We start from the raw sequence: 24,012 nt of genomic DNA, 5'->3' as shown, positions 1-24,012 counted from the left end.
ACTTGAGAGATCCATGAAGGCAAGATAGATGGAAGAATTCCTTGCCTTCATGTATTTCCCTATGATCAGAGCCAGGTTCAGGCACTGTTCGACGGTACCTTTGCCTTTTCTGAACCCATATTGGGAATTTACAATAAGGCCCACCGAATCTGCCCATGTTTCCAGTCTGGCTAAGATAACCCTACCCAGTATCTTACACGATGCGTCAATTAATGAGATTGGGCGATAGCATCGGGGATCAGATCTATCGCCCTTCTTGAAAATTGGCACAACTACTGCCTCCTTCCATGATGTCGGAATACGGCTAATAACAACTGCTCTAAATACATTTAACAAGAGAGGGGCCCAAACCTTAACATTGTGCTTAAAAAAGTCCAGAGGCACTAGATCAGGGCCAGGTGCTTTTAATGGTATGCCTTTCGACAGGGCATCTTCCACTTCTTGCAGGGTGAGTGATGAGCTCAGGGACAAAGAGGATTGAGAGACCACCAATTCCCTAGGAACTCCTATTAATGGTTCATTAAGTAAGATTCCATGTGGGTTAAAAATATCCCCGAAATGTGATTCCCATGTTTCACACGCGATCTGCATCACGATATTGTCCTTGCCATTACTTATAAAAAGGGGGCGATTAATAACTTCCCAAAAAAGCCTGCTGTCCTTCAATTCCGCGGCCTTTTCTAGATCTTCCCAGGCTAGGTTTTTTAAGTCCAGCTTCCTTATTCTTATGGCTTCTTTATAGGCCAGTCTAGATGCTCTAACCACATCTATATCCCTAGGTTTTTGTTTTAATGCCACTTTCAGGGATCTATGTGTTGCCGAGCATGCAGCATCAAACCATCTGGGCCCTAACCTTTTATTTTTCCCAATTGGTTTTATGAGACGTTCGGCTACGTGCCCGCATAATGATTCAAAATTCCCTATAACCTTTTCGGGGTTAGCTGTAGGTGATAGACATGCCTCATATTCGGAGCTATATCCATTTAGGATCTCTGCCTCAAAACCTGCTGCGTCTATTTTACCCCATTTAAGAGTGATTCCTTGGTTCCTGTTATACTTTAATACTTTGATGGTATTACTCCAAAAACAAATATGGTAGACTGCATTATCCAGACCAAGACATGTGTAGACAAAGTTGGACTGAAATCCTTCCTAGGGCTCTTTGAATTGTATTCAAGATTTGTTTAGAATTTTGCCAGCAAGTTAAGACAGCTGTCACGCATGCTTACAAAGGGAGTTGACTTTGTATGGGATGCGGAATGTCAAGAGGAATATGAGTGGGTGAAAGGTCACTAGTTTCAGCTAAAGTTTTTAAGCATTATGATCCTGATCTACAGTGGGTCTTGACAGTCGATGCCAGCAATGTTGATGTGGGTGCAGTGCTCAGGCAAGAGGATGGTGATGGAATGAGAACTATGGGTATGCTTCACAGTTGTTAACTGGTGCTTTGAAGCAGTAGTCAGTGATTGAAAACAAATCGTTATCCTGTTGGTGGGTAGTTTAGAGGTTCAGGAATTATGTGTGGGGTGGGAAGTTTAGATTACAAAAAGATCACAAACCTTTGTTTTTTATTTTTAGCTGGAGGAATGCTAGAGGATTTACCCCAAGTAATGCACGTATATCGGCCAAACTTCACGCCAGAATATATTTCTGGTAGTAGGAAAGGCTGTTCAGACTATCTATCACGTACGTCAGAGTGCTTTGAAGAAGAAAGTAGTGCAGTAGATGAGGACTATGTGGACTGTTTGGTGGCTGCTGTTGACATACTGGATATGTGAGCCATTTCTGAAATGGAATAGCGGAAGGCAACTGAAGAAGATTCTGTCTTGCAAAGTGTCATGAAATATGAGGAATCAGGGTAGCCTTGTGAGAGGAATCGACTTTGATTTTAAGACGTTTGTAAAAGTGGTTGAAGAACTATCCATGAAGGATGGTTTGGTGGAGGACGGTTTGTTGTTGCGGGTGGATACGTTGGTTCTGCCTGTTGTGTTAAGGAAGCCCGTCGTAATGCGTGCCCATGAAGGTCATATAGGGGTTTCCATGACAAAGAAATGGGTGAGGTTATCTTTTTGGTGGTCTGCTATGGATAGAGAGATTGATAAGGTGGTCAAAGAATGTGTGATATGTGTCGGGTGTGACAAAACCATGAAGTTGCGTACTCCCCTCTCAATCCTATTAGTTTGCCAGCTGCACCCTGGGAATAGTTAGGGATTGATATTGTGGGTCCTTTTCACGAACTGGCGTCTTCTTCCAAGTTTGCATTAGTCTTAATGGAGAATTGCACAAAGTGGCCAGAAGTTAAGTTTGTGAAAGAGGTTACATCTGGAGTGGTTGTGGAATTTTTCAAAGATGTATTTTCAAAAGAAGGTTTTCAGACCACCTTGGTTTCTGACGATGGGATACAGTTTGTGTCAGTTGAGGTGGAGAGTTTCTTGAAAACTAGTGGTATTAAGCATTTTAAAAGCTTGCTGTACCATCCTCAAACCAATGGCTTGGTGGAAAGGATGAATAGGGTGTTGGAAGAGTGTATACAGTGGGCATTGAGTAATAAGTGTGTGGTCTCCAATGCAGTAAGGATGATGCTGTTGTTTTATCATACAACTCCACACGCTTCTACTGCGGTCTCACCTTTTGAGTTATTACGCGGGCGCAGAGCAACTACATGTTTTTGCCCGGTTTGGATGAACAAATGGGTGAAGCAGGCATGTGGAGGTTGGCAGGAAAAAAAGTAAGAGTATTTCGATGCTAGAAATAAAATTAAAGAATAAGTAATTAAAGTTGGAGATACTGTACATGTAAAGAAAGCTGGACATGTGAGAAAAGGTGGGTCTAAGTTTGAACTGCCTGTTAAAGTGGTGGAATTAAAAGGGAATAGTGTGCGGATAGAAGGAGGTCAGCGGTGCAACAGCTGTAATGTGGCTAGAGTGGCCAATGGGAAACAAGTTGGGTGTGCTTAGGATGTTTAATTTGCAAATGGCATTGATAAAGGGAAGTGAGGGTTCGGTGTAGGTCGCAGTACCAGGCCTAGGAAGCTTCCTGAACGTTTATGATAATGATACTTGTGTGTGGGTTTTGGAGTGTCTTGTTTTTTCTTTAGGTTACTTTTGCAGGTAGTATTCATTATCTGTTCAGTTTATCATTACCTTTTATTTCCTATGCTCTCTAATGTTCTCCCCTCTTATTACACATTTTCCAAATTGTTCAAAAGTCATTCTTTTATATCCCTTAGGATGTTTGTAATTATGTTCATTGTATATGGATTTGCGGTATTTTCTCTTCTGCATTATAGTTGTGTTTTATTAGTTTGAATATTTTTGTATACTGTGTCGTGCTTTATAAAGGGAACACCCATGTAGTACTTTAGTTGCAATGATAGAGCATTGAGCATGGAATCCAGCCACACTGGATTCTAGGATGAAAGCTAGAATCTTGTCAAAGGCAGTTGATGAAGGGATTCTGGCCTGGACGCTTCTCTGGTGGCCATATTTTACATGGACACTTTACCTCTCACTGCGTGTTCATTTATTAAAGAGTTGCATCTCAATAGGTCACAAGAGCGATGCAACTCTCACGTTAGATTTATTAAGCCATGCAAGGACACCTTGCATGGCCCTGAGTGGCATGATAAAGTTAGAGTAATGCAAAGCAGCGCAATTCACTGCGTTGCGTTTCTCTGCTTCAGAGGGGCGTTCCATAGGTGGAGGGCGGGTGTTCACATGCATCCACCCATGGATTTTGGCACATTTTCAGATTTACCACCACTAAATACTACGCATCGCCAGGGGAGGCGTAATGCGGAGAAATATTGTATGTGTGCTGCATTTGCGGTACACATAGAAAGAGGAAACTGCCTCAGGGGATTGTTTTTTGGAGATAGGTTCCTACACATAACAACCCTGCTTACAACGCTGGCATCTTTGCAGCATGGTGCAAGAGTGCCTTTATTGGCGCTAGGCAGCAAAATGTGTGCAGCGCAGAGAAAAGCCAGGAATATACTGTATAATGTTAAATATGGCACATTCCTGCCCTTTTCCTATCACTCAGTGCAGCTCAGCAAGGTGACTTGCTGCGCTGTGGGATTTTTCTAATAAATATGCCTTTTAGTAACATAAGCGTGATCATAATGATCCATAGTCAAATTGACGATAATTTGCTATCTTGAGTGAGGCAAAAGAGAGAATCAACAATAGGGTAACTATAAAACTAATTAGAACAGTTAACTAGAATATAAAATGAGGTGAACATCATATACAATTACATATAAATCAAGCAGCAGAGGGAACAATTATGAAATAGAATTTAGAGTTTGAAATAAATTGCACAATATACAAAACAAAGCACAAAATAAGCAGCAATAGGGGGTCAATCAAAAGAGGAGGCCAGATAGCTATAAAATGAAGTAACAGTTTAAAAACAGAAATAAAATTTAAATGTACACCATACAACAGCCAGACAAGAAAATAGTAGGTGTGAAAATGTATACAAGCAAAAGAGAGTGAAAATGATAAAGCAATAACAGGAACAGACAGCACTTAAGGGTGCCAAGTTGGTCATAAATAAAACTTAAGGAAGCATCAACTAGGATGGCTAGGCTGAGATACTTTATTCCCTATCTGAAAAGTGAATGACTAGTAGGCCTGAGTGAAATTTTAAATTGTGACGGAGTAATGCTGGTAATTTAGCTGTACTCTTTTGAGCCAAATTTACTGAAAATGTAATGGTGTCTATATTTGCTTAATTAATAATAACCTGCCTCATAAATCCTACCACAGGAGCACCAGAACAGCACATTTAGCAAGTCCGACTGCTGGCTGCTGGCTGCTGCTCTTCTAGTTTTTTTTGCATTTAGCTTTATTTTCTTAGAGCGGAATGCATGCATCCTCGGGTCATGACACAAGGGTGCATTTTGTTCTAAGAAAACAAAGCTAAACCTGGGTTAAGCTCCGCGTGTAACTTTACATAGTTCGCAAAATGTTGCCATCATTTTGCATAATTATGCTACAGCAAATCACGCAAGTTATGCCCCACCCATATGATTATGGAACTGTCATTGTATACTTTCAGCTAACATAGGCCACTTCGTAGTCTTTTTTTCTTTAGAAGGCTGTGGTTTCAGCAAGATAAGTCCACTTCTTAATGTTTTTTAGATCTTACCTGCAGACCGTTTTGGATATCTGTTGTTGAAAGACCAGATACGAGTCAGTGCATTACTCCTTTTTGGTTGTCTTCCTTGTCACTCTCCTATTCTTAATTTTTATTAGATGGCTTTCTTTTCTCTTCTTGTATTTGTCTCCTAGTACAAGTACCCAGTGCAAATAAAGCATGGACTGTTCCTGCTCTGCCAGTAAACCTGCAATGGTGTTATCGAGCCACCAGGGTCGCTGACTGGCAGGATGCTATGTGCTTTGAATGCCTTTTTTTCTATGCATGCCTTTCTTCAATACCAATAAATGATCTATGGGACATTTTAAGCGTTGTTGAGCGCGCTCAGTAATCACGCATAGCTGGCAGGTATCTCTGTGTTAAAAAGGCTCTCTGCTGCCCTCACAGCCAAGTGCATGCAATATAAACCATCTGATAAAATAAAATTAAACTCAAGCTTCCTGAGGTGTATTGGTGGAACACATCAAACATTGTTGTGCTCTCATGACTCCGTAATAGTGGTAAAGTTTCAAACAAAAGAGCTTTTAGATATGAAATTGACTACTAAGCCGTGGAATTGTAATAAGGTTGCTAGACATTTTTGGTTTTTGGTATATGTTGGGCTTACCCACCAAAATCTGAATGAGATATATTATATATGCAGCTGCAAAGATTGGTCATTCTTGAAATCTATGACATATTTATTGTACTAATAAAAACATATGTCACAAAGCACTTACGAGGTACTGCAGTCACAACTATATACAATTTGTTCTCTGTGTACAGGTTTGCATTTGAACTAGACTATATAAACATAGGATATTATGAGATATATATAAAAACCACACACAACCACCATGACATTATTTGTAACAACTTACAGTAAATAGGAAACAGAGGGTTCAAGAGCAGATGAACGATTACTGCTAAAGTCGACATTGACAATGTTTTCTGTACTTGGGGAACGAATGAATGCCAAGGATCCTCTTCTCTCTCCCTGATCAGATGGAAAAGAGGAAAAACAGAAAAAGGTTAGTTTGTGAACTAATATCATTCCTGTGTAATTTTCCAACATTGTATGAGGTGAGTTTGACAATGGCTACTGGCTTAAACTAGATTCAAGCAACACATAGGTTTTGGTGGTAGGAAAACGTGTTACTAAGGTTTGTAATCTTCTGGCCAGGTTGGAATCTGGCCTTACCACCAATTCTCAAATTTCTCTTTAACCTCAGCGTCTGTAAAAAAAGGTGTTTCCCTAATTCAAATGACAACACCAAGGGACTTGCTATCTTAGTTGGTTTTGACTCGGTGGTAAATTACACTAATTCTATCTTCTGAGCTTCCAACCAGTGATTAGACTATTTTTAAATTCCTGTGCATTTTTCACGACTTTTTCTGGGAAGCCCCTGCCTTTATTTTGAAACACATTCTTTAACTTGGCTCTGCTGTTGGGGCTCCTAAATTTAAGAAATCTCGACATTGATTTGGACCGCCTCCCACTCAGAATTCAGGATCTGCATGTTTTTTTTATATAAAACCGTTAAAACTAGTCTGTCTCTTTTTTTTTTTATAAACAATTTTATTGGCATTTTTTGAAAAAACTGCAGCAACAATATAGATTTAGCACCATTCAGACACAATGAATACTGCAATAGAGTTACAAGAGATTCTCCCAGTCTGTTCATACGGGATCTGTTTCCACCCAAACCGCGCCAGTCAATCCAAATTTCCCAGCCTTTGCCCCATACACGTTGATATTTAGTGGGGCACCCTCTTGCCTCATAGACAGCCTTTTCCTGGGTGGCGCACCAATCCACGCCTCTGCTCCATTTAGTTAAGGAGGGAAGCGCTGAATCCTTCCAGGCCGCTGCTATATCTCTCTTGGCTACGAGAGCGGTGGTCCCTAGCAACAGCCTGTGAGGCATCCAGACCCTCCATCGGCCCCAGGAGAAGGACACGGGGACTAAGGGGAATTTCCCACCCCAGCACCTAACTCAACTCAGATACAATGGAAGCCCAGTATTTGGTGAGAACATCACAAGACCAAACCATATGATAGAAATCTGCTGGGTCTGCTTTGCAGCAGCGGCAGTGTGGGGCCAGCAGGAAAACGGCCTTGTAGAGTCACACCAGGGTAAGATAGGCACAGTGGAGATAGCATATCTGAATGAGTCGAAGCTTAGCTGAGATTGTGAGCATTCTTGGGACCATCAGGGCGTCCCGCGAGTCCTATTCAAGAGGGCCAATCCATCCATCCCATCGGGCCCTGAGAGGCTCTATTGTTGATGGGGTGTTATTAATCAGGGAACTGTAAATCTGGTATACCCCCTCCTTCGTAAGCTCCCCATAAGTATTTTGGACTCTAAGGTGCTGAATTCAGGGAGGGTTTTGTGATCAGGGACATGAAAGGTCAGGGCTTGCAGCAGCTGGAGATATGGAACGAATTGGCTGGAGTGCAAGGAATATGTTTTTTGAAGATCTTTGAATGCGGACAGGTGCTCCGCCCTTCATACGTCTCGCAATCATGTCATGCCAATAAGGTCCCATTTATGGAACCCGACAAAGTCGCAACTTCCGCAGCCATGTGCCATGCCATAGTGGCCGTTGTAGTGAGAGTTTATTGTCCCATTGGATATGTCGCAGCGCGGAATGCCATGCCAGGAGTACTGTGCAGGTAACTGGTGGCAGGGTGCATGGCATTGGGGCCCCGTAGAGCATGGCCTGAACACAGGGGAATCTGAGGCTTTCTATATCCAATCAATAATTGGGGTCCGACCACCCCCCATTGTACCAGTCATTAATCACCGCAGGCGCGTGGCCAGTTAGTACAGATATGGATTTTTCATCCCCATCCCCCCGTCATATGTGGGCGGTTGAAATGTTGTGAGAGCCAGCTGCGACCTCGCCCCACCCCAAAGGAATGTCATAATTAGGCCATCTAGTTTGTGGAACCAGCTGCAAGGGAGATGGAGTTGAAGATTTTGAATAATGTAGAGAAGACGGGGGAGAACCATCATCTTAAAAAGTGCCACCTTTCCTCGAGAGTTCAACGGGAGAGTCTGACAGTGATGGACGTCCTCCTTCACACGTTTGAAGAGCGGGAAGAGATTGAGAGACCAGATCAGTTCGGGAAGGAGTGCCACCCAGACCCCAAGATATTTGAATGACTAGTCTGTCTCTTAAGTCTTTAAATTATAGGTAGTATTTTAGGCTTAATCAACTAAGTACCAAGAAACCATTTTATGTGATAGAGCACTGATAAACATAACATAGTAGTTTAAAGCACCGTTTTACATTGAACAATAGAAACATGATTGCATCCATTCATATTTACAAGTGTCAGTACATTCATCGGTTTTTCTGCATCGAAAGAGAACAACTGATAGCTGATTGATCTTTTCATTTGTTAGGAAACATGATTTATTATAGCTACATATTGGGCGCGCCTAAGGCAGGCCCGTCTGCGCCGGGAACGGGCCCAGGGCCACACTCCCTGCCCAAAATCTTCCTGACAGAGGGCAGCTGAGTTACTCCAGCCAGGAGCTCCTATCGCTAAGACCCAGAGCTACATGTCCCATTATCGAGTTACAGAAGGAAGGTAAAAACTGTCCATTCTGCTCGCGCGCTTTTGCATTCGCATCTATCGGGGACCCAAACCTGCCCCAAAACCAGTCCAAGATACCAAATCATAGAAACACCACTATCAAGGCTGGCTTAATTAATGTCAGGTCCTTGGTTAAACATAACATCCACACAGCGGAACTGATTGAAAGCCAAAAAATTGACCTACTGTTAGTTACGGAAACCTGGGCAGATGAAGCCTCGGATGCCGATCTGACCTTGGCTATCCCCGAGGGCTTCTCCATTTATAGAGCCGACAGGAAAATGAAACGCGGCGGAGGTTTAGCAATCCCAGCAAAAGAGGGGCTTAGGATCAAGAGTTCAGAAAAAGGGAGTAACCCGGACTGTGAAACCCTGATCTTTCAGATTAAGATCACAAACAATTACACGTTCAATGGCCTATTCATTTACAGACCACCCAGTGCCTAAATGCCTCTAATTGAGCTACTAAGTCCGTTCTTAGAATCTAGTGTGATAGGCCCTGACTACACAATTCTAGGAGACTTTACCCTACACTTGGAGAAAACTTCTGATCCCAAGGTAGCTTCATTCGAGGATGCATTGGCAAACTTTGCCTTGGACCAAAAGGTATACCTAGACACTCATTGTGCTGGCCATACCTTAGATGGTATTTTCACCTCATGTCAGGGCTTAAACAAAATTGGCACTCTCCCGGTCCCATGGTCAGACCACAAGCTGGTCTTCTTCTTATTAGAAATTAAAGAAGACACGGGGAGGCCTGCTGAAATTCTTAAGAATACTACATATCCCGACTGGTCAAAAGTCAACCCTCAGGCTTTTCTTGACACACTCCGCTCATCCTACCCAGTTCTTGATGCGGACAGCAATATAGCCTGTAAGCAATTTAATGAGTGGTTGGATGCCGCAGTTCAGGTCACAGTCCCACAAAGGAGAGTGACTTTCAAAAGGAAAACCCCATCACAGCCATGGTTCTCAGAAGCACTGAAGGCACAAAAACAGACGTGCAGAAGGGCAGAGAAAAAGTGGAGAACCAATTACGACACCAAGCTCAAAAAGGAATATAAAACAGTCCTAGCCAGCTATAAAAAATTAACAATGACGGAAAAAAGCAAATACTTTGGGCAAAAAATCAATTAGTCAAAAAATTCTAGTAAAGCTCTCTTTGCCACTGTAAAAAAACTATCAAAAATTGAAAACAATAGATCGGAAGCAATGTCGTCAGACTTCTGTAACACATTGGGTGAATTCTTTGTCAACAAGTTATCCTCAGTTTATGATTCCTTTAAAAGTCACCACCCAGATAACGCAGCCCAGGCTCTCTCACACCTAACAATAGTTAATAATAATAATTCAGTCAGTCCAATGGACCCTTGCCCGCCTAAAGTAATGCAAATCTGCCCAGAACAGCTGAGCTTGTTACTAGAAAAACTATTTGCTCAAATCCTAAGAACTAACACTTTCCCAGACGACTGGAAAATCATATTGATTATGCCTTTATTAAAAAATCTAATCTGGATTGCGAGTAACCAGGCAATTATAGACCAATAGCCAGGATTCCTTTCGCTGCGAAAATCCTCGAGAAACTGTTAAACAAACAGTTATCTCGCTACCTGACGGTTGGTAACTGGCTGGACCATTCTCAGTTCGGTTTTCGGGAGGGACACGGAACGGAAACCGCTCTACTTACAGCAGTGTAAGAACTTAGGAAGGTGCTGGACAATGGAGGGAAGGCCGCCTTGGTGCTATTATACCTATCAGCGGACTTCGACACGGTCAGCCACGAGATTCTCCGAACCCGTCTGAGAGCAGCAAAAGTTCATGATTCCCATTGTGCCCTCCTCGCCTCCTACCTAGGTAACAGAGCCTTCTCTGTGGAATTAGGAGGTGCAAAGTCTAAACCATTTAGCTCACCATGTGGGGTCCCGCAGGGGTCCTCTCTGAGCCCCACCCTTTTTAACTTGTATGTGGCCCCTCTAGCAGAAATTATAAGGGATTGTGGCTTCACTCCAATAGCCTACACCGACGATACCCAAATCGTGGTGTCCATCAGCAAGGATGTGAAGGAGACGGCAGAAACATTTCAACTATGTATGCTACAGGTCAGCCAGTGGATGAAAAAGAACTGCCTAAAGCTTAACGGGGACAAGAGCGAGGTGATGATACTAGGGGTGACACAAATATCTGGTCCCCTGCATGGTGGCCCAATAATCTGGGCAGATGTCCAGATTCTACAGAAAAAGTGAAGAATCTGGGCATTACTCTGGACACCAGTCTTTCATTTGACGCCCAAGCCAGCAAGCTGGCCTCAACAATCTGGTTCATTTTAAAGATGATAAAAAAAATATTGCCTTACCTACCAGAGGATTCTCGCAAGACAGTGGTGACAGCTTTAGCCTTGTCAAGACTGGACTACGGGAATGGCTTGTACGCTGGGGCTAGGACAAACATCCTAGCCAAACTACAACGCCTGCAGAACGCAGCAGCCAGGCTGGTGCTCGGCATACCTAAATTCGAGCCAATCAGCCATAAACTAAGAACCTTACACTGGCTTCCAATTGCAAAAAAGGTGCAATTCAAATCATTATGCCTGGCCTACAAGGCACTTCAGGGAACAGGTTCGCAATTCCTGAAGTCCCACCTAAAACAATACGAACCAACCAGACTTCTCAGATCCAGCCAACTGAAACTCATCAGGGTCCCAAAATTTAGACGAGCCAGCAGGGGTGGAAGTCGCTTCCTGGTGCATGCAGCACGAACCTGGAATCGGTTGCCTCTCGCTATAAAAAACAGTCCATCTTTGGGATCCTTTAGAAAGGCAGTCAAAACATGGTTGTTTTCTGCATAGCTCTAGCTGCCGGTCTCGATAATCGGCGGTCTGTCATAGCGCCAAGACGCCTTCGGGCATTCGCGCGCTTTATAAGTAGACAAATCAAATCAAATCAAATCCATCATCCCATCATAGTTCAACATTTCAGCTTCTAAAATATGGTAGTTACACAAATCTTGTATGGTGGATCAGTGCTTAATATTTATTCAGTTGTAAACACATGTAAACAGTTACTAGTAAGAGGTATTAATGTTATAGTACATTTACTCTTAAGCTTCTACTTATACGTTAAGATGTTGGATAGAAAAGTATGTGGCCACTAGCAGATAAAAATAGCGTTATGATGACACAGCAGCAGGAGGTAGTGAGGCAGAGTTCTGGAGAGAGGAAACAAACCACAAGGTATATGGGATAAAGAATGGCACAAACGCTTTGTGACGGCAGTAACATAAAGCAAATAATTTGTGGGGTGTTATACCAGAGTGACCAGGGTTGCAGGATTACAGGATTTGGGGAGAGGAGCATAATTTGAGTATGTTGTTGGTGAAAAAGAGAATCATCCTCAATAGCCCGATACCCCCGCCGCCATCCACCTGCTGAGGGAATGGGCAGCCCGATAAGAAGCTGGTGCAGAAAATGGGAATTGTCCTGGAACCCCATTGAGTTGAGGCACAGCAGTAAGCCTGGCACAGAGCAGCCCTGCTACCCCGGAGCAAGGCAGAGGAACCTGCCAGAGCAGACATTGCCCATCCCCAGGTGAGAAGAGCACAGCCGGAAACAGGTACAGCACCACCAAAGCACTTCATGCCGCCTTGCCACCTGATACCAGCAAAAGGCTGGAAGTGCCATCGCTGTTCTGAACCCACTCATCTGAATACCAGGTACTGCGGAAACAGGGAATGTCCAACCACTCCCTGAGTGTTTCACCATCCACGCTGACTGGAAAAAAGCTGTGGGCGGAAAAACACCGGGGAAAGGAGTAGAACAGGTAAACGAGGGAAGGATTCTTCTGCATGTCCAAAAGGCTGAGTCATTCTGGGGCCACCCTTCTAGCATATGAGAGAAGGTGATTAACATGGGAATCATAAAGAGAAGAACAGACAATAGTTAAAAGCATAGTAGAAAAGAAGCACCAAACATATATATATGAAATAGTACATTTGTTTCCATAGAAGATGTTTTGAGAATGATAGACTACTGCACACCCAAAATGTAGACTATTCACAAGAAGGACAAAACAAAAAAAGGAACATTCCAAAGGTTCCAATAAGCTGTTTGGAAGCCAATCCAAAAATAACTCTCTCTCTCTCTCAATAACCAGATTGGAAAAACTGAGAATAACAGAAAACACATCAAAGCTCCATGAGTTCCATAGTTTAAAAGAACAAAGGGGAGACAAAATAGTGCACTGACCCCACAACAGAAAAAATTCCTTCTCAATTGTACCGATGGCAAGAACTTGAGCGAGAGAAAACTAAAATGGCAAAGACAGTCTTAAATGTCCTGCAGTTGGATAGTGAAGGGAGGACGAGGCCACAGATGAGGCAGAGGAAACAGGACCAAGGCTGCCGGGAAAAGGAGAACTGAAGAGAAGAAGCTCAAACAAGCCCCCAGCATGAAGAACATCATTCTTGGATATAGGCCAATCCAAGTTATGATGTGGCTCAGCAAGAACCACTATGGCCTAACTCTAGACAAGGCAAGGAATACACCAGACACACTGTAGGCTGTATTGGGCCGGAAGTCTCGAGCAACCTCCGCCTGTTTATTTATTATTTATACTCGCTGGCCACGCATGCCCAGCAGAGTAATACATTGTGCTCCGGCCCTTCCGGGCCAAGGGTCCTCTAGCAAATCATGGGTAGCATCTAGACTTTACATCCCATCCCAAGTTAGTGTTCAAAATAAACAAAAGAGTCAACACACAAAGTCTGTGAGCCTCTGACTTGGTCTTGGATTGGGCCTCAGTTCGTACCTCTCATGGTGCTGCCCTCCTTGACCTGCCTGAAGGCTTTCAGGTGACAAGGTATCAGTTGTCATAGCCGTTCCAGCCTCTGCGGCCATGGATAGAGGTGGGCTCAGCACTGTTTGGTCTTCCTCTGGACCTGTTAGCAGGCCCTCAGCTGTGGCTTTTCCACCATCAACATGGCTGGGAGTTACTCGGTCCGTACCAGCTTCCGGTACTCACTTGAACCAGGAGAGGTTCTGGGTAATAATTTCGTCACCCTTTCGAGCTGTGATGGCGGTCTTGTTGGTCTTCAGCACGGTCCACCCGGCCTCATATGCCGTGCGGAACTTCCCTCCGCTGCGGGGGTTCCTTACTAGGACTTTGCATCCTGGCACGATTATCCTGGTCTTTGCTCTTCTCTTCATGCTGGCCCATTCATTGGTTGTTGCTCGTCCTGTCTGGGCATTGGCAGGGTCATACGGTTCTGGGGCCCAACCGTCGGCTGTGGTGTCCGGCTAGCATCAGGAAGCAGAGTGACCTCTGTGTCGTGCATTGAGGGGTACTGCAGTACCCCGTAGGAACCTGTGCAGCGCTACCTCCGGATGGGTCTGTCTGGAGACTGCGATCCGTAGTACTTTATTGAGGGTCCTCATTAAGCGTTCTGCTTCTTCGTTGGCCTGGGGCCTTGCGGAGTGATGCGGTGATGGTGGACTCCCAGCAATGCCAACATGTCTTTAAATTCTGCTCCCTGAAATGGGGGCCCATGGTCGATTTTGACTTCATGAGGCAATCCAAATAGAGAGAACGTCTTCTCCAAAACCGGTTGTAGGCGGGCGAAGGATGTGGACGCAATAACTTCTACGATGGGGTATTTTGTGTTGCTATCAATGAGGACTGCAGTTACCCTGCCATCTGGCAAACTCCCAAAGTCTAGACTTACTTTCAACCACATTGCTGGGTCTTCTGTTATGACTGGAGCAGGGTGTTCCTGGCTACTTGTGAGTTGACACGGCCTTACCAGGGCCCCCACGGCAGCTTCAAGCCCAGGGAACCACACCTTTTCTCTCATGCTAGACTTCATCCGCATCGTCCCTTGGTGTCCTTCATGAGCTAGGTGGGTGACTCGTTCTGCAGACTTGCAGGGATGACTATGAGAGAGCCTCTTAGTATCACGCTATCTGCTGCGGCTCTTAGCTCATCTTGCCCCTTCCAGAACTTTCCTAGCCAGTCTCTGTTAGCTTTGTTTCATCCGTTTGCCACTTGCAGAAAGTCTTCCCAGGACCCTCTTTGGAGTGATTTAAGCACCTTCACTAGTACAGCGTCTGTCCCAGTCTCAGCTTTTATCTCGTCCAGGGTAGGGGCTTGCAGACAGGCCCACTGGGATATCATATCTATGTATACCTCCATCTTGAGCTCTTAATCGCCTCCGTCCTAAGCTGCTTCTGGCGGGTGTCGTGACAAAAAGTCTGCTGGATTCTTTTCCCGGTACAGTATACTAGATTCATTTGATAATGCTGTAGCTGTATCGGCCATCGTTCAATCCTTGGGGGAGGGTGTGGTGCTGTGCCTCTGAATAGCAGGATCAGTGGTTGGTGGTCGGTCACTACTCGGAACGGATGCCCACTGATGTACAGGTGGAAGTGGTTGCAAGTCTACTTGATGGCTAAAGCTTCCTTTTCAATCTGAGAATACCGGGCTTCTGTGGGTGTGACGGCCTTGCTTGCGAATGCGAGCAGGGTCCACCTTCCTGGTTCCGTCTCCTGGGTCAAGAGAGCTCCTAGCCGGATGGGGCTGGCATCCACAAGGAGTCCCGTCATTCGAGTAGTGTCCAAGTATGCCATGGTGGTTTTTCCAAACAGTGCCATTTTAATCTTCTGGAAGGCATTGTCTTCTTTTCGGTCCCACTCCCAGGCCCCATCTTTATTCATCAGGTTATGCAGAGGCTCCGCTAGCGTGGCCAAATTTGGTATAACCGCCCGCAGTATGTGGCCATCCCGAGGAAACTTCTGATGCATTAGTTTTGGTAGGGGCTTGTTGTATGGTCTGCAACTTCCTCATGTGTACTCTGACTCCGTCCTGGCTGAATACATAGCGAAGAAATCGATAGACATCTGGAAGAACGAACACTTGTGAAGGATGACTACATGCTGAGTAAGACGCTGGAGGGTGGCACTGATATAGTGATGATGTTCTTCTATGGTTGCTGAATGTATCAGGATGTCATCGCTAACATTTAGAACTCCCCGGAGTCCTGAGAGCACCTCACAGACAGCGTTCTGAAAGATGTCTGCTGCTGACGAGATCCCAAAATTCAATCGCTTGTTGAAGCATAAGCTTTGTGGGTCGAAAAAGTTGTGATGTATTGGCTCTCTTTGGCTAGCTTCAACTGGCGGTATCCTGCGTTGAGGTCAAGCCTGGAGATCCAGCAGAGCCCGTAGAGATCAGCCAGGATGTTATCTAAGGTAGGTGTCCAATGTCATTCCTGTTTTTAGTAGTAGTAGTAGTGCAGTGATGTTTGTGTATTTGTGTAGTGTAGGGGTAGTGTTTTAGGGTTTAGGGCAGTGCAGTGGTGTTTGTGTAGTGTAGGAGGTCGTGCTGGGGTAGTGTTTTAGGTTTTAGGGTAGTGCAGTGGTGGTTGTGTAGTGTACTGGGTTGTGGTTTAGGGTTTTGGGGAGTGCTGTGGTGTTTGGGTAGTTTAGGGGGTCGTGTTTGGGGTAGTGTTTTAGGGTTTAGGGTAGTGCAGTGGTGTTTGGGTGGTGTAGGGGATCGTTGTGCTGGGGTAGTGTTTTAGGGTTTAGGGTAGTACAGTAGTGTTTGGGTAGTGTAGGGGGTCATGCTGGGGTATTGTTTTAGTGTTTAGGGTAGGGCAGTGGGGTTTGTGTGGTGAGCAGCGCATGCACTGCATCGCTAGGCGATACCTAAAAAGCATTGCACCAAGAAGGCTGCCAACACTTCCTGGATTGAAGTGTTGGCAGCCAATTAGAGCCAATCTTGTGCTTGTGTAGTTAGGACCCGCCCAGATATATAAAGATTTTTTCCTTTTAATAGCTGCCAACACTTCCTGGATTGGCAGCCAATTAGAGCCAAGCTTGTGCTTGTGTAGTTAGTTCCCGCTCAGATATATAAAGATTTGTTTCATTTAATATCTAAAAAACTACTGAACGGATTTACACCATTTTAAAAAACAGGACGCTTACTGAACCAAGCACTACCTTTTTGCCAAATTTGGTGTAATTCTGTTCAGCAGTTCGAGCTGTAGCGCAGTGGTGTTTGGGTAGTGTAGGGGGTCGCGCTGGGGGTAGTGTTTTAGGGTTTAAGGAAGTGCAGTGCTGTTTGTGTAGTGTAGGGGTCATACTAGGGGTAGTGTTTTAGGGGTTAGCGTAGAGCAGTGGTGTTTGTGTAGTGTAGGAGGTCATACTGGGGGTAGTGTTTTAGCGATTAGAGTAGTGCAGTGATGTTTGTGTAGTGTAGGGGTAGTGTTGTAGGGTTTAGGGTAGTGCAGTGGTGTTTGAGTAGTGTAGGCAGTCATGCTGGAGGTAGATCTTAGGTTTAGGGTAGTGCAGTTTTCTTTGGGTAGTGTAGGGGGTCATGCTGGGGGTGTTTTAGGTTTTAGGGTAGTTCAGTGGTGTTTGGGTAGTGTACAGGGTCATGGTGGGGGTAGTGTTTTAGGGTTTAGGGTAGTGCAGTGGTGTCTGGGTAGTGTAGGGGATCGTCGTGCTGTCGGTAGTGTTTTAGGGTTTAGGGTAGTGCAGTGATGTTTGGGTAGTGAAGGGGGGCCTGCTGGGGTAGTGTTTTATGGTTTAGGGTAGTACAGTATTATTTGGGTAGTGTAGGGGTCATGCTGGGATATTGTTTTAGTGTTTAGGGTAGGGCAGTGGTGATTGTATAGTAGGCAGCGCAAGCACGGCATCGCTAGGTGAGACTTAAAAAGCATTGCCATAAGATGGCTGCCAACACTTCCTGGATTGGCAGCCAATTAGAGCCAAGCTTGTGCTTGTGTAGTTAGTTCCCGCTCAGATATATAAAGATTTGTTTCCTTTAATATCTAAAAAACTACTAAACGGATTTACACCATTTTTTTAAAAAAAGGACGCTTTCTGAACCAAGCACTACCTTTTTGCCAAATTTGGTTTAATTCTGTTCAGCAGTTCGAGCTGTAGCGCAGTGATGTTTGGGTAGTGTAGGGGGTCGTGCGGGGGTAGGTTTAGGGTTTAGGGTAGCACAGTGGCGTTTGGGTAGTGTAGGGGGTAGTGCTGGGGGTAGTGTTTTAGGGTTTAGGGTAGTGCAGTGGTGTGTGTGTAGTGTAGGGGGTCATACTAGGGGTAGTGTTTTAGGGTTTAGCGTAGTGCAGTGGTGTTTGGGTAGTGCAGGGGGTCGTGCTGGGGGTGGATTTAGGGTTTAGGGTAGTGCAGTTGTGTTTAGGTAGTTTAGGGGGTCGAGCTGGTGGTAGTTTTTTAGAGTGTAGGGTAGTGCAGTGATGTTTGTGTAATGTAGGGGTTCGTGCTGGGTTAGTGTTTTAGGGTTTAGTGTAGTGCGGTGGTGTTTGTGTAGTGTAGGGGGTAGTGTTTTAGGGTTTAGGGTAGTGCAGTGGTGTTTGTGTAGTGTAGGGGGGTCATGCAGGGGGTAGTGTTTTAGATTTTAGGGTAGTGCAGTTGTATTTGGGTAGTGTAGGGGGTTGTGTTTTAGGGTTTAGGGTAGTGCAGTTGTATTTGGGTAGTGTAGGGGGTTGTGTTTTAGGGTTTAGGGTAGTGCAGTGGTGTTTGTGAAGTGTAGGGGTAGTGTTTTAGGGTTTAGGGTAGTGCAGTGGTGTTTGTGTAGTGTTGGGGGTCATACTGGGGGTAGTGTTTTAGGGTCTGGTGTACTGTAGTAGTGTTTGTGTAGTATAGGGGGTCGTGTTTTAGGGTAGATTTAGGGTAATGCAGTTGTGTTTGGGTAGTGTAGGGGGTCATGCTGGGAGTAGTGTTTTAGGGTTTAGGGTAATGCAGTGGTGTTTGGGTAGTGTAGGGTGTCGTGCTCGGGTAGTGTTTTAGGGTTTAGGGTAATGCAGTGGTGTTTGGGTAGTGTAGGGTGTCGTGCTGGGGTAGTGTTTTAGGGTTTAGGGTAGTACAGTCGTGTTTGGGTAGTGTAGGGGGTCATGCTGGGGTATTGTTTTAGTGTTTAGGGTAGTGCAGTGGTGTTTGTGTAGTGTGCAGTGCATGCGCTGCATCGCTAGGCGAGACCTAGGAGTATTGCACCAAGATGGGTGCCAACACTTCCTGGATTGAAGTGTTGGCAGCCGATTAGAGCCAAGTTTGTGCTTGTGTAGTTAGGTCCCGCCCAGATATGTAAAAAAAATGTCCTTTAATATCTCAAAATCTACTAAACGGATTTACACCATTTAAAAAAAGGACCCTTTCCGAGCTAAGCACTAACATTTTGCCAAATTTGGTGTAATTCCATTCAGCAGTTCGAGCTGTAGCGCAGTGGTGTTTGAGTAGTGTAGGGGATCGCGCTGGGGGTAGTGTTTAGGGATTAGGGTAGAGCAGTGGTGTTTGTGTGAGGTAGGGGGTAATGCTGGATGTAGTTTTTTAGGGTTTAGGGTAGAGCAGTGGTGTTTGTGTACTGTAGGGGTCATACTGGGGGTAGTGTTTTAGGGATTAGAGTAGTGCAGTGATGTTTGTGTAGTGTAGGGGTAGTGTTGTAGGGTTTAGGGTAGTGCAGTGGTGTTTGGGTAGTGTAGGCAGTCATGCTGGAGGTAGATCTAGGGTTTAGGTTAGTGCAGTTTTCTTTGGGTAGTGTAGGGGGTCATGCTGGGGGTGTTTTAGGTTTTATGGTAGTGCAGTGGTGTTTGGGTAGTGTACAGGGTCATGCTGAGAGTAGTGTTTTAGGGTTTAGGTTAGTGCAGTGGTGTTTGGGTAGTGTAGGGGATCGTCGTGCTGTCGGTAGTGTTTTAGGGTTTAGGGTAGTGCAGTTGTATTTGGGTAGTGTAGGGGGTTGTGTTTTAGGGTTTAGGGAAGTGCAGTAGTGTTTGTGAAGTGTAGGGGTAGTGTTTTAGGGTAGTGCAGTGGTGTTTGTGTAGTGTTGGGGGTCATACTGGGGGTAGTGTTTTAGGGTTTGGTGTACTGTAGTAGTGTTTGTGTAGTATAGGGGATCGTGTTTTAGGATAGATTTAGGGTAGTGCAGTGGTGTTTGGGTAGTGTAGGGGATCGTCGTGCTGTCGGTAGTGTTTTAGGGTTTAGGGTAGTGCAGTGATGTTTGGGTAGTGAAGGGCGGCCTGCTGGGGTAGTGTTTTATGGTTTAGAGTAGTACAGTATTATTTGGGTAGTGTAGGGGGTCATGCTGGGATATTGTTTTAGTGTTTAGGGTAGGGCAGTGGTGATTGTATAGTGGGCAGCGCATGCACTGCGTCGCTAGGTGAGACCTAAAAAGCATTGCTATAAGATGGCTGCCAACACTTCCTGGATTGGCAGCCAATTAGAGCCAAGCTTGTGCTTGTGTAGTTAGTTCCCGCTCAGATATATAAAGATTTGTTTCCTTTAATATCTAAAAAACTACTGAACGGCTTTACACCATTTTTAAAAAAAAGACGCTTTCTGAACCAAGCACTACCTTTTTGCCAAATTTGGTTTAATTTTGTTCAGCAGTTCGAGCTGTAGCGCAGTGATGTTTGAGTAGTGTAGGGGGTCGTGCGGGGGTAGGTTTAGGGTTTAGGGTAGCGCAGTGGCGTTTGGGTAGTGTAGGGGGTAGTGCTGGGGGTAGTGTTTAAGGGTTTAGGGTAGCGCAGTGGTGTTTGTGAAGTGTAGGGGGTAGTGCTGGGGTAGTGTTTTAGGGTTTAGGGTAGTGCAGTGGTGTTTGTGTAGTGTAGGAGGTCATACTAGGGGTAGTGTTTTAGGGTTTAGCGTAGTGCAGTGGTGTTTGGATAGTGCAGGGGGTCGTGCTGGGGGTAGATTTAGGGTTTAGGGTAGTGCAGTTGTGTTTAGGTAGTTTAGGGGGTCATGCTGGTGGTAGTTTTTTAGAGTGTAGGGTAGTGCAGTGATGTTTGTGTAATGTAGGGGTTCGTGCTGGGGTAGTGTTTTAGGGTTTAGTGTAGTGCGATGGTGTTTGTGTAGTGTAGGGGGTAATGTTTTAGGGTTTAGGGTAGTGCAGTGGTGTTTGAGTAGTGTAGGGGGTCATGCAGGAGGTAGTGTTTTAGATTTTAGGGTAGTGCAGTGGTGTTAGGGTAGTGTAGGCGGTCAAGCTGGTGGTAGTATTTTAGGATTTAGGGTACTGCAGTGGTGTTTGTGTAGTGTAAGGATAGTGTTTTAGGGTTTAGGGTAGTGCAGTGGTGTTTGTGTAGTGTAGGGGGTCATACTGGGGGTAGTGTTTTAGGGTTTGGTGTACTGCAGTAGTGTTTGTGTAGTATAGGGGGTCGTGTTTTAGGGTAGATTTAGGGTAATGCAGTTGTGTTTGGGTAGTGTAGGGGGTCATGCTGGGAGTAGTGTTTTAGGGTTTAGGGTAATGCAGTGGTGTTTGGGTAGTGTAGGGTGTCGTGCTGGGGTAGTGTTTTAGGGTTTAGGGTAGTACAGTCGTGTTTGGGTAGTGTAGGGGGTCATGCTGGGGTATTGTTTAATGTTAAGGGTAGTGCAGTGGTGTTTGTGTAGTGTGCAGTGCATGTGCTGCATCGCTAGGCGAGGCCTAAAAAGCATTGCACCAAGATGGGTGCCAACACTTCCTGGATTGAAGTGTTGGCAGCCAATTAGAGACAAGTTTGTGCTTTTGTAGTTAGGTCCCGCCCAGATATGTAAAAAAAATGTCCTTTAATATCTCAAAATCTACTAAACGGATTTACACCATTTAAAAAAAAGGACCCTTACCGAACTAAGCACTAACATTTTGCCAAATTTGGTGTAATTCCATTCAGCAGTTCGAGCTGTAGCGCAGTGGTGTTTGGGTAGTGTAGGGGGTCTCGCTGGGGGTAGTGTTTTAGGGTTTAGGGTAGCGCAGTGGTGTTTGTGTGGGGTACTACTGGGTGAAGTTTTTTAGGGTTTAGGGTAGCTCAGTGGTGTTTGTGTAGTGTAGGGGTCATACTAGGGTTAGTGTTTTAGGGGTTAGCGTAGTGCAGTGGTGTTTGTGTAGTGTAGGAGGTCATACTGGGGGTAGTGTTTTAGGGATTAGAGTAGTGCAGTGATGTCTGTGTAGTGTAGGGGTAGTGTTGTAGGGTTTATGGTAGTGCAGTGGTGTTTGGGTAGTGTAGGCAGTCATGCTGGAGGTAGATCTAGGGTTTAGGGTAGTGCAGTTTTCTTTGGGTAGTGTAGGGGGTCATGCTGGGGGTGTTTTAGGTTTTAGGGTAGTGCAGTGGTGTTTGGGTAGTGTACAAGGTCATGCTGGGGGTAGTGTTTAAGGGTTTAGGGTAGTGCAGTGGTGTTTGGGTAGTGTAGGGGATTGACGTGCTGTCGGTAGTGTTTTAGGGTTTAGGGTAGTGCAGTGATGTTTGGATAGTGAAGGGAGGCCTGCTGGGGTAGTGTTTTATGGTTTAGGGTAGTACAGTATTATTTGGGTAGTGTAGGGGGTCATGCTGGGATATTGTTTTAGTGTTTAGGGTAGGGCAGTGGTGATTGTATACTGGGCAGCGCATGCACTGCGTCGCTAGGTGAGACCTAAAAAGCATTGCCATAAGATGGCTGCCAACACTTCCTGGATTGGCAGCCAATTAGAGCCAAGCTTGTGCTTGTGTAGTTAGTTCCTGCTCAGATATATAAAGATTTGTTTCCATTAATATCTAAAAAACTACTGAACGGATTTACACCATTTTTTTTAAAAAGGACGCTTTCTGAACCAAGCACTACCTTTTTGAAAAATTTGGTTTAATTCTGTTCAGCAGTTCAAGCTGTAGCGCAGTGATGTTTGGGTAGTGTAGGGGGTCGTGCGGGGGTAGGTTTAGGGTTTAGGGTAGCGCAGTGGCGTTTGGGTAGTGTAGGGGGTAGTGTTTTAGGGTTTAGGGTAGCGCAGTGGTGTTTGTAAAGTGTAGGGGGTAGTGCTGGGGGTAGTGTTTTAGGGTTTAGGGTAGTGCAGTGGTGTTTGTGTAGTGTAGGGGGTCATACTAGAGGTAGTGTTTTAGGGTTTAGCGTAGTGCAGTGGTGTTTGGATAGTGCAGGGGGTCGTGCTGGGGGTAGATTTAGGGTTTAGGGTAGTGCAGTTGTGTTTAGGTAGTTTAGGGGGTCGTGCTGGTGGTAGTTTTTTAGAGTGTAGGGTAGTGCAGTGATGTTTGTGTAATGTAGGGGTTCGTGCTGGGGGTAGTGATTTAGGGTTTAGTGTAGTGCGGTGGTGTTTGTGTAGTGTAGGGGGTAATGTTTTAGGGTTTAGGGTAGTGCAGTGGTGTTTGTGTAGTGTAGGGGGATCATGCAGGGGGTAGTGTTTTAGATTTTAGGGTAGTGCAGTTGTATTTGGGTAGTGTAGGGGGTTGTGTTTTAGGGTTTAGGGTAGTGCAGTTGTATTTGGGTAGTGTAGGGGGTTGTGTTTTAGGGTTTAGGGTATTGCAGTGGTGTTAGGGTAGTGTATGGGGTCAAGCTGGTGGTAGTATTTTAGGGTTTAGGGTAGTGCAGTGGTGTTTGTGTAGTGTAGGGGTAGGTAGTGTTTTAGGGTTTAGGGTAGTGCAGTGGTGTTTGTGTAGTGTAGGGGGTCATACTGGGGGTAGTGTTTTAGGGTTTGGTGTACTGCAGTAGTGTTTGTGTAGTATAGGGGGTCGTGTTTTAGGGTAGATTTAGGGTACTGCAGTTGTGTTTGGGTAGTGTAGGGGGTCATGCTGGGAGTAGTGTTTTAGGGTTTAGGGTAATGCAGTGGTGTTTGGGTAGTGTAGGGTGTTGTGCTGGGGTAGTGTTTTAGGCTTTAGGGTAGTACAGTCGTGTTTGGGTAGTGTATGGGGTCATGCTTGGGTATTGTTTTAGTGTTTAGGGTAGTGCAGTAGTGTTTGTGTAGTGGGCAGTGCATGCGCAGCTTCGCTAGGCGAGACCTAAAAAGCATTGCACCAAGATGGGTGCCAACACTTCCTGGATTGAAGTGTTGGCAGCCAATTAGAGCCAAGTTTGTGCTTGTGTAGTTAGGTCCCGCCCAGATATGTAAAACAAATGTCCTTTAATATCTCAAAAACTACTAAACGGATTTACACCATTTAAAAAAAAGGACCCTTTCCGAACTAAGCACTAACATTTTGCCAAATTTGGTGTAATTCCGTTCAGCAGTTTGAGCTGTAGCCGTGTGTTAAGTTTCCTATGGGAAATTTATTTTCCGACCTTTTTTAAAAAAAATTCTCAGGAACTACTGAACGGATTTACACCATTTAACAAAAAGAGTTCTTTCTGAAACAAGTGCTACCTTTTGCCAAATTTGGTGTAATTCCGTTCAGCAGTTCTAAAGTTTCCTATGGAAAATAACATGGAGAAAACCCATTTTGGGACCCCCCTTTTTTCTCAGCCCCCGTTTGACGAATCACCCCAAAACCTTCAAGACAGGAGCAGACCGGAGCGCCCCACAAGTT

At 45.0% G+C, this 24,012-nt stretch overlaps 1 protein-coding gene across 2 annotated transcripts in view; it reads right to left on the bottom strand.

Moving 5' to 3' along the window:
* Positions 1–24,012, bottom strand: part of SLC9A3 (solute carrier family 9 member A3) — a 1,113,267-nt gene that overhangs the window by 169,367 nt on the left and 919,888 nt on the right. For both annotated transcript variants that reach the window (XM_078687678.1, XM_078687679.1), the window contains exon 11: positions 6,024–6,139. In XM_078687678.1, the coding sequence (XP_078543804.1) occupies positions 6,024–6,139 (116 nt within the window). The remainder of the gene's footprint in view (positions 1–6,023; positions 6,140–24,012) is intronic.

The sequence above is a fragment of the Lissotriton helveticus genome, chromosome 4_1, assembly GCF_964261635.1.
Source record: "Lissotriton helveticus chromosome 4_1, aLisHel1.1, whole genome shotgun sequence".
Taxonomy (NCBI): Eukaryota; Metazoa; Chordata; class Amphibia; order Caudata; family Salamandridae; genus Lissotriton; species Lissotriton helveticus.
This window is presented reverse-complemented; position numbering and strand designations above follow the sequence as displayed.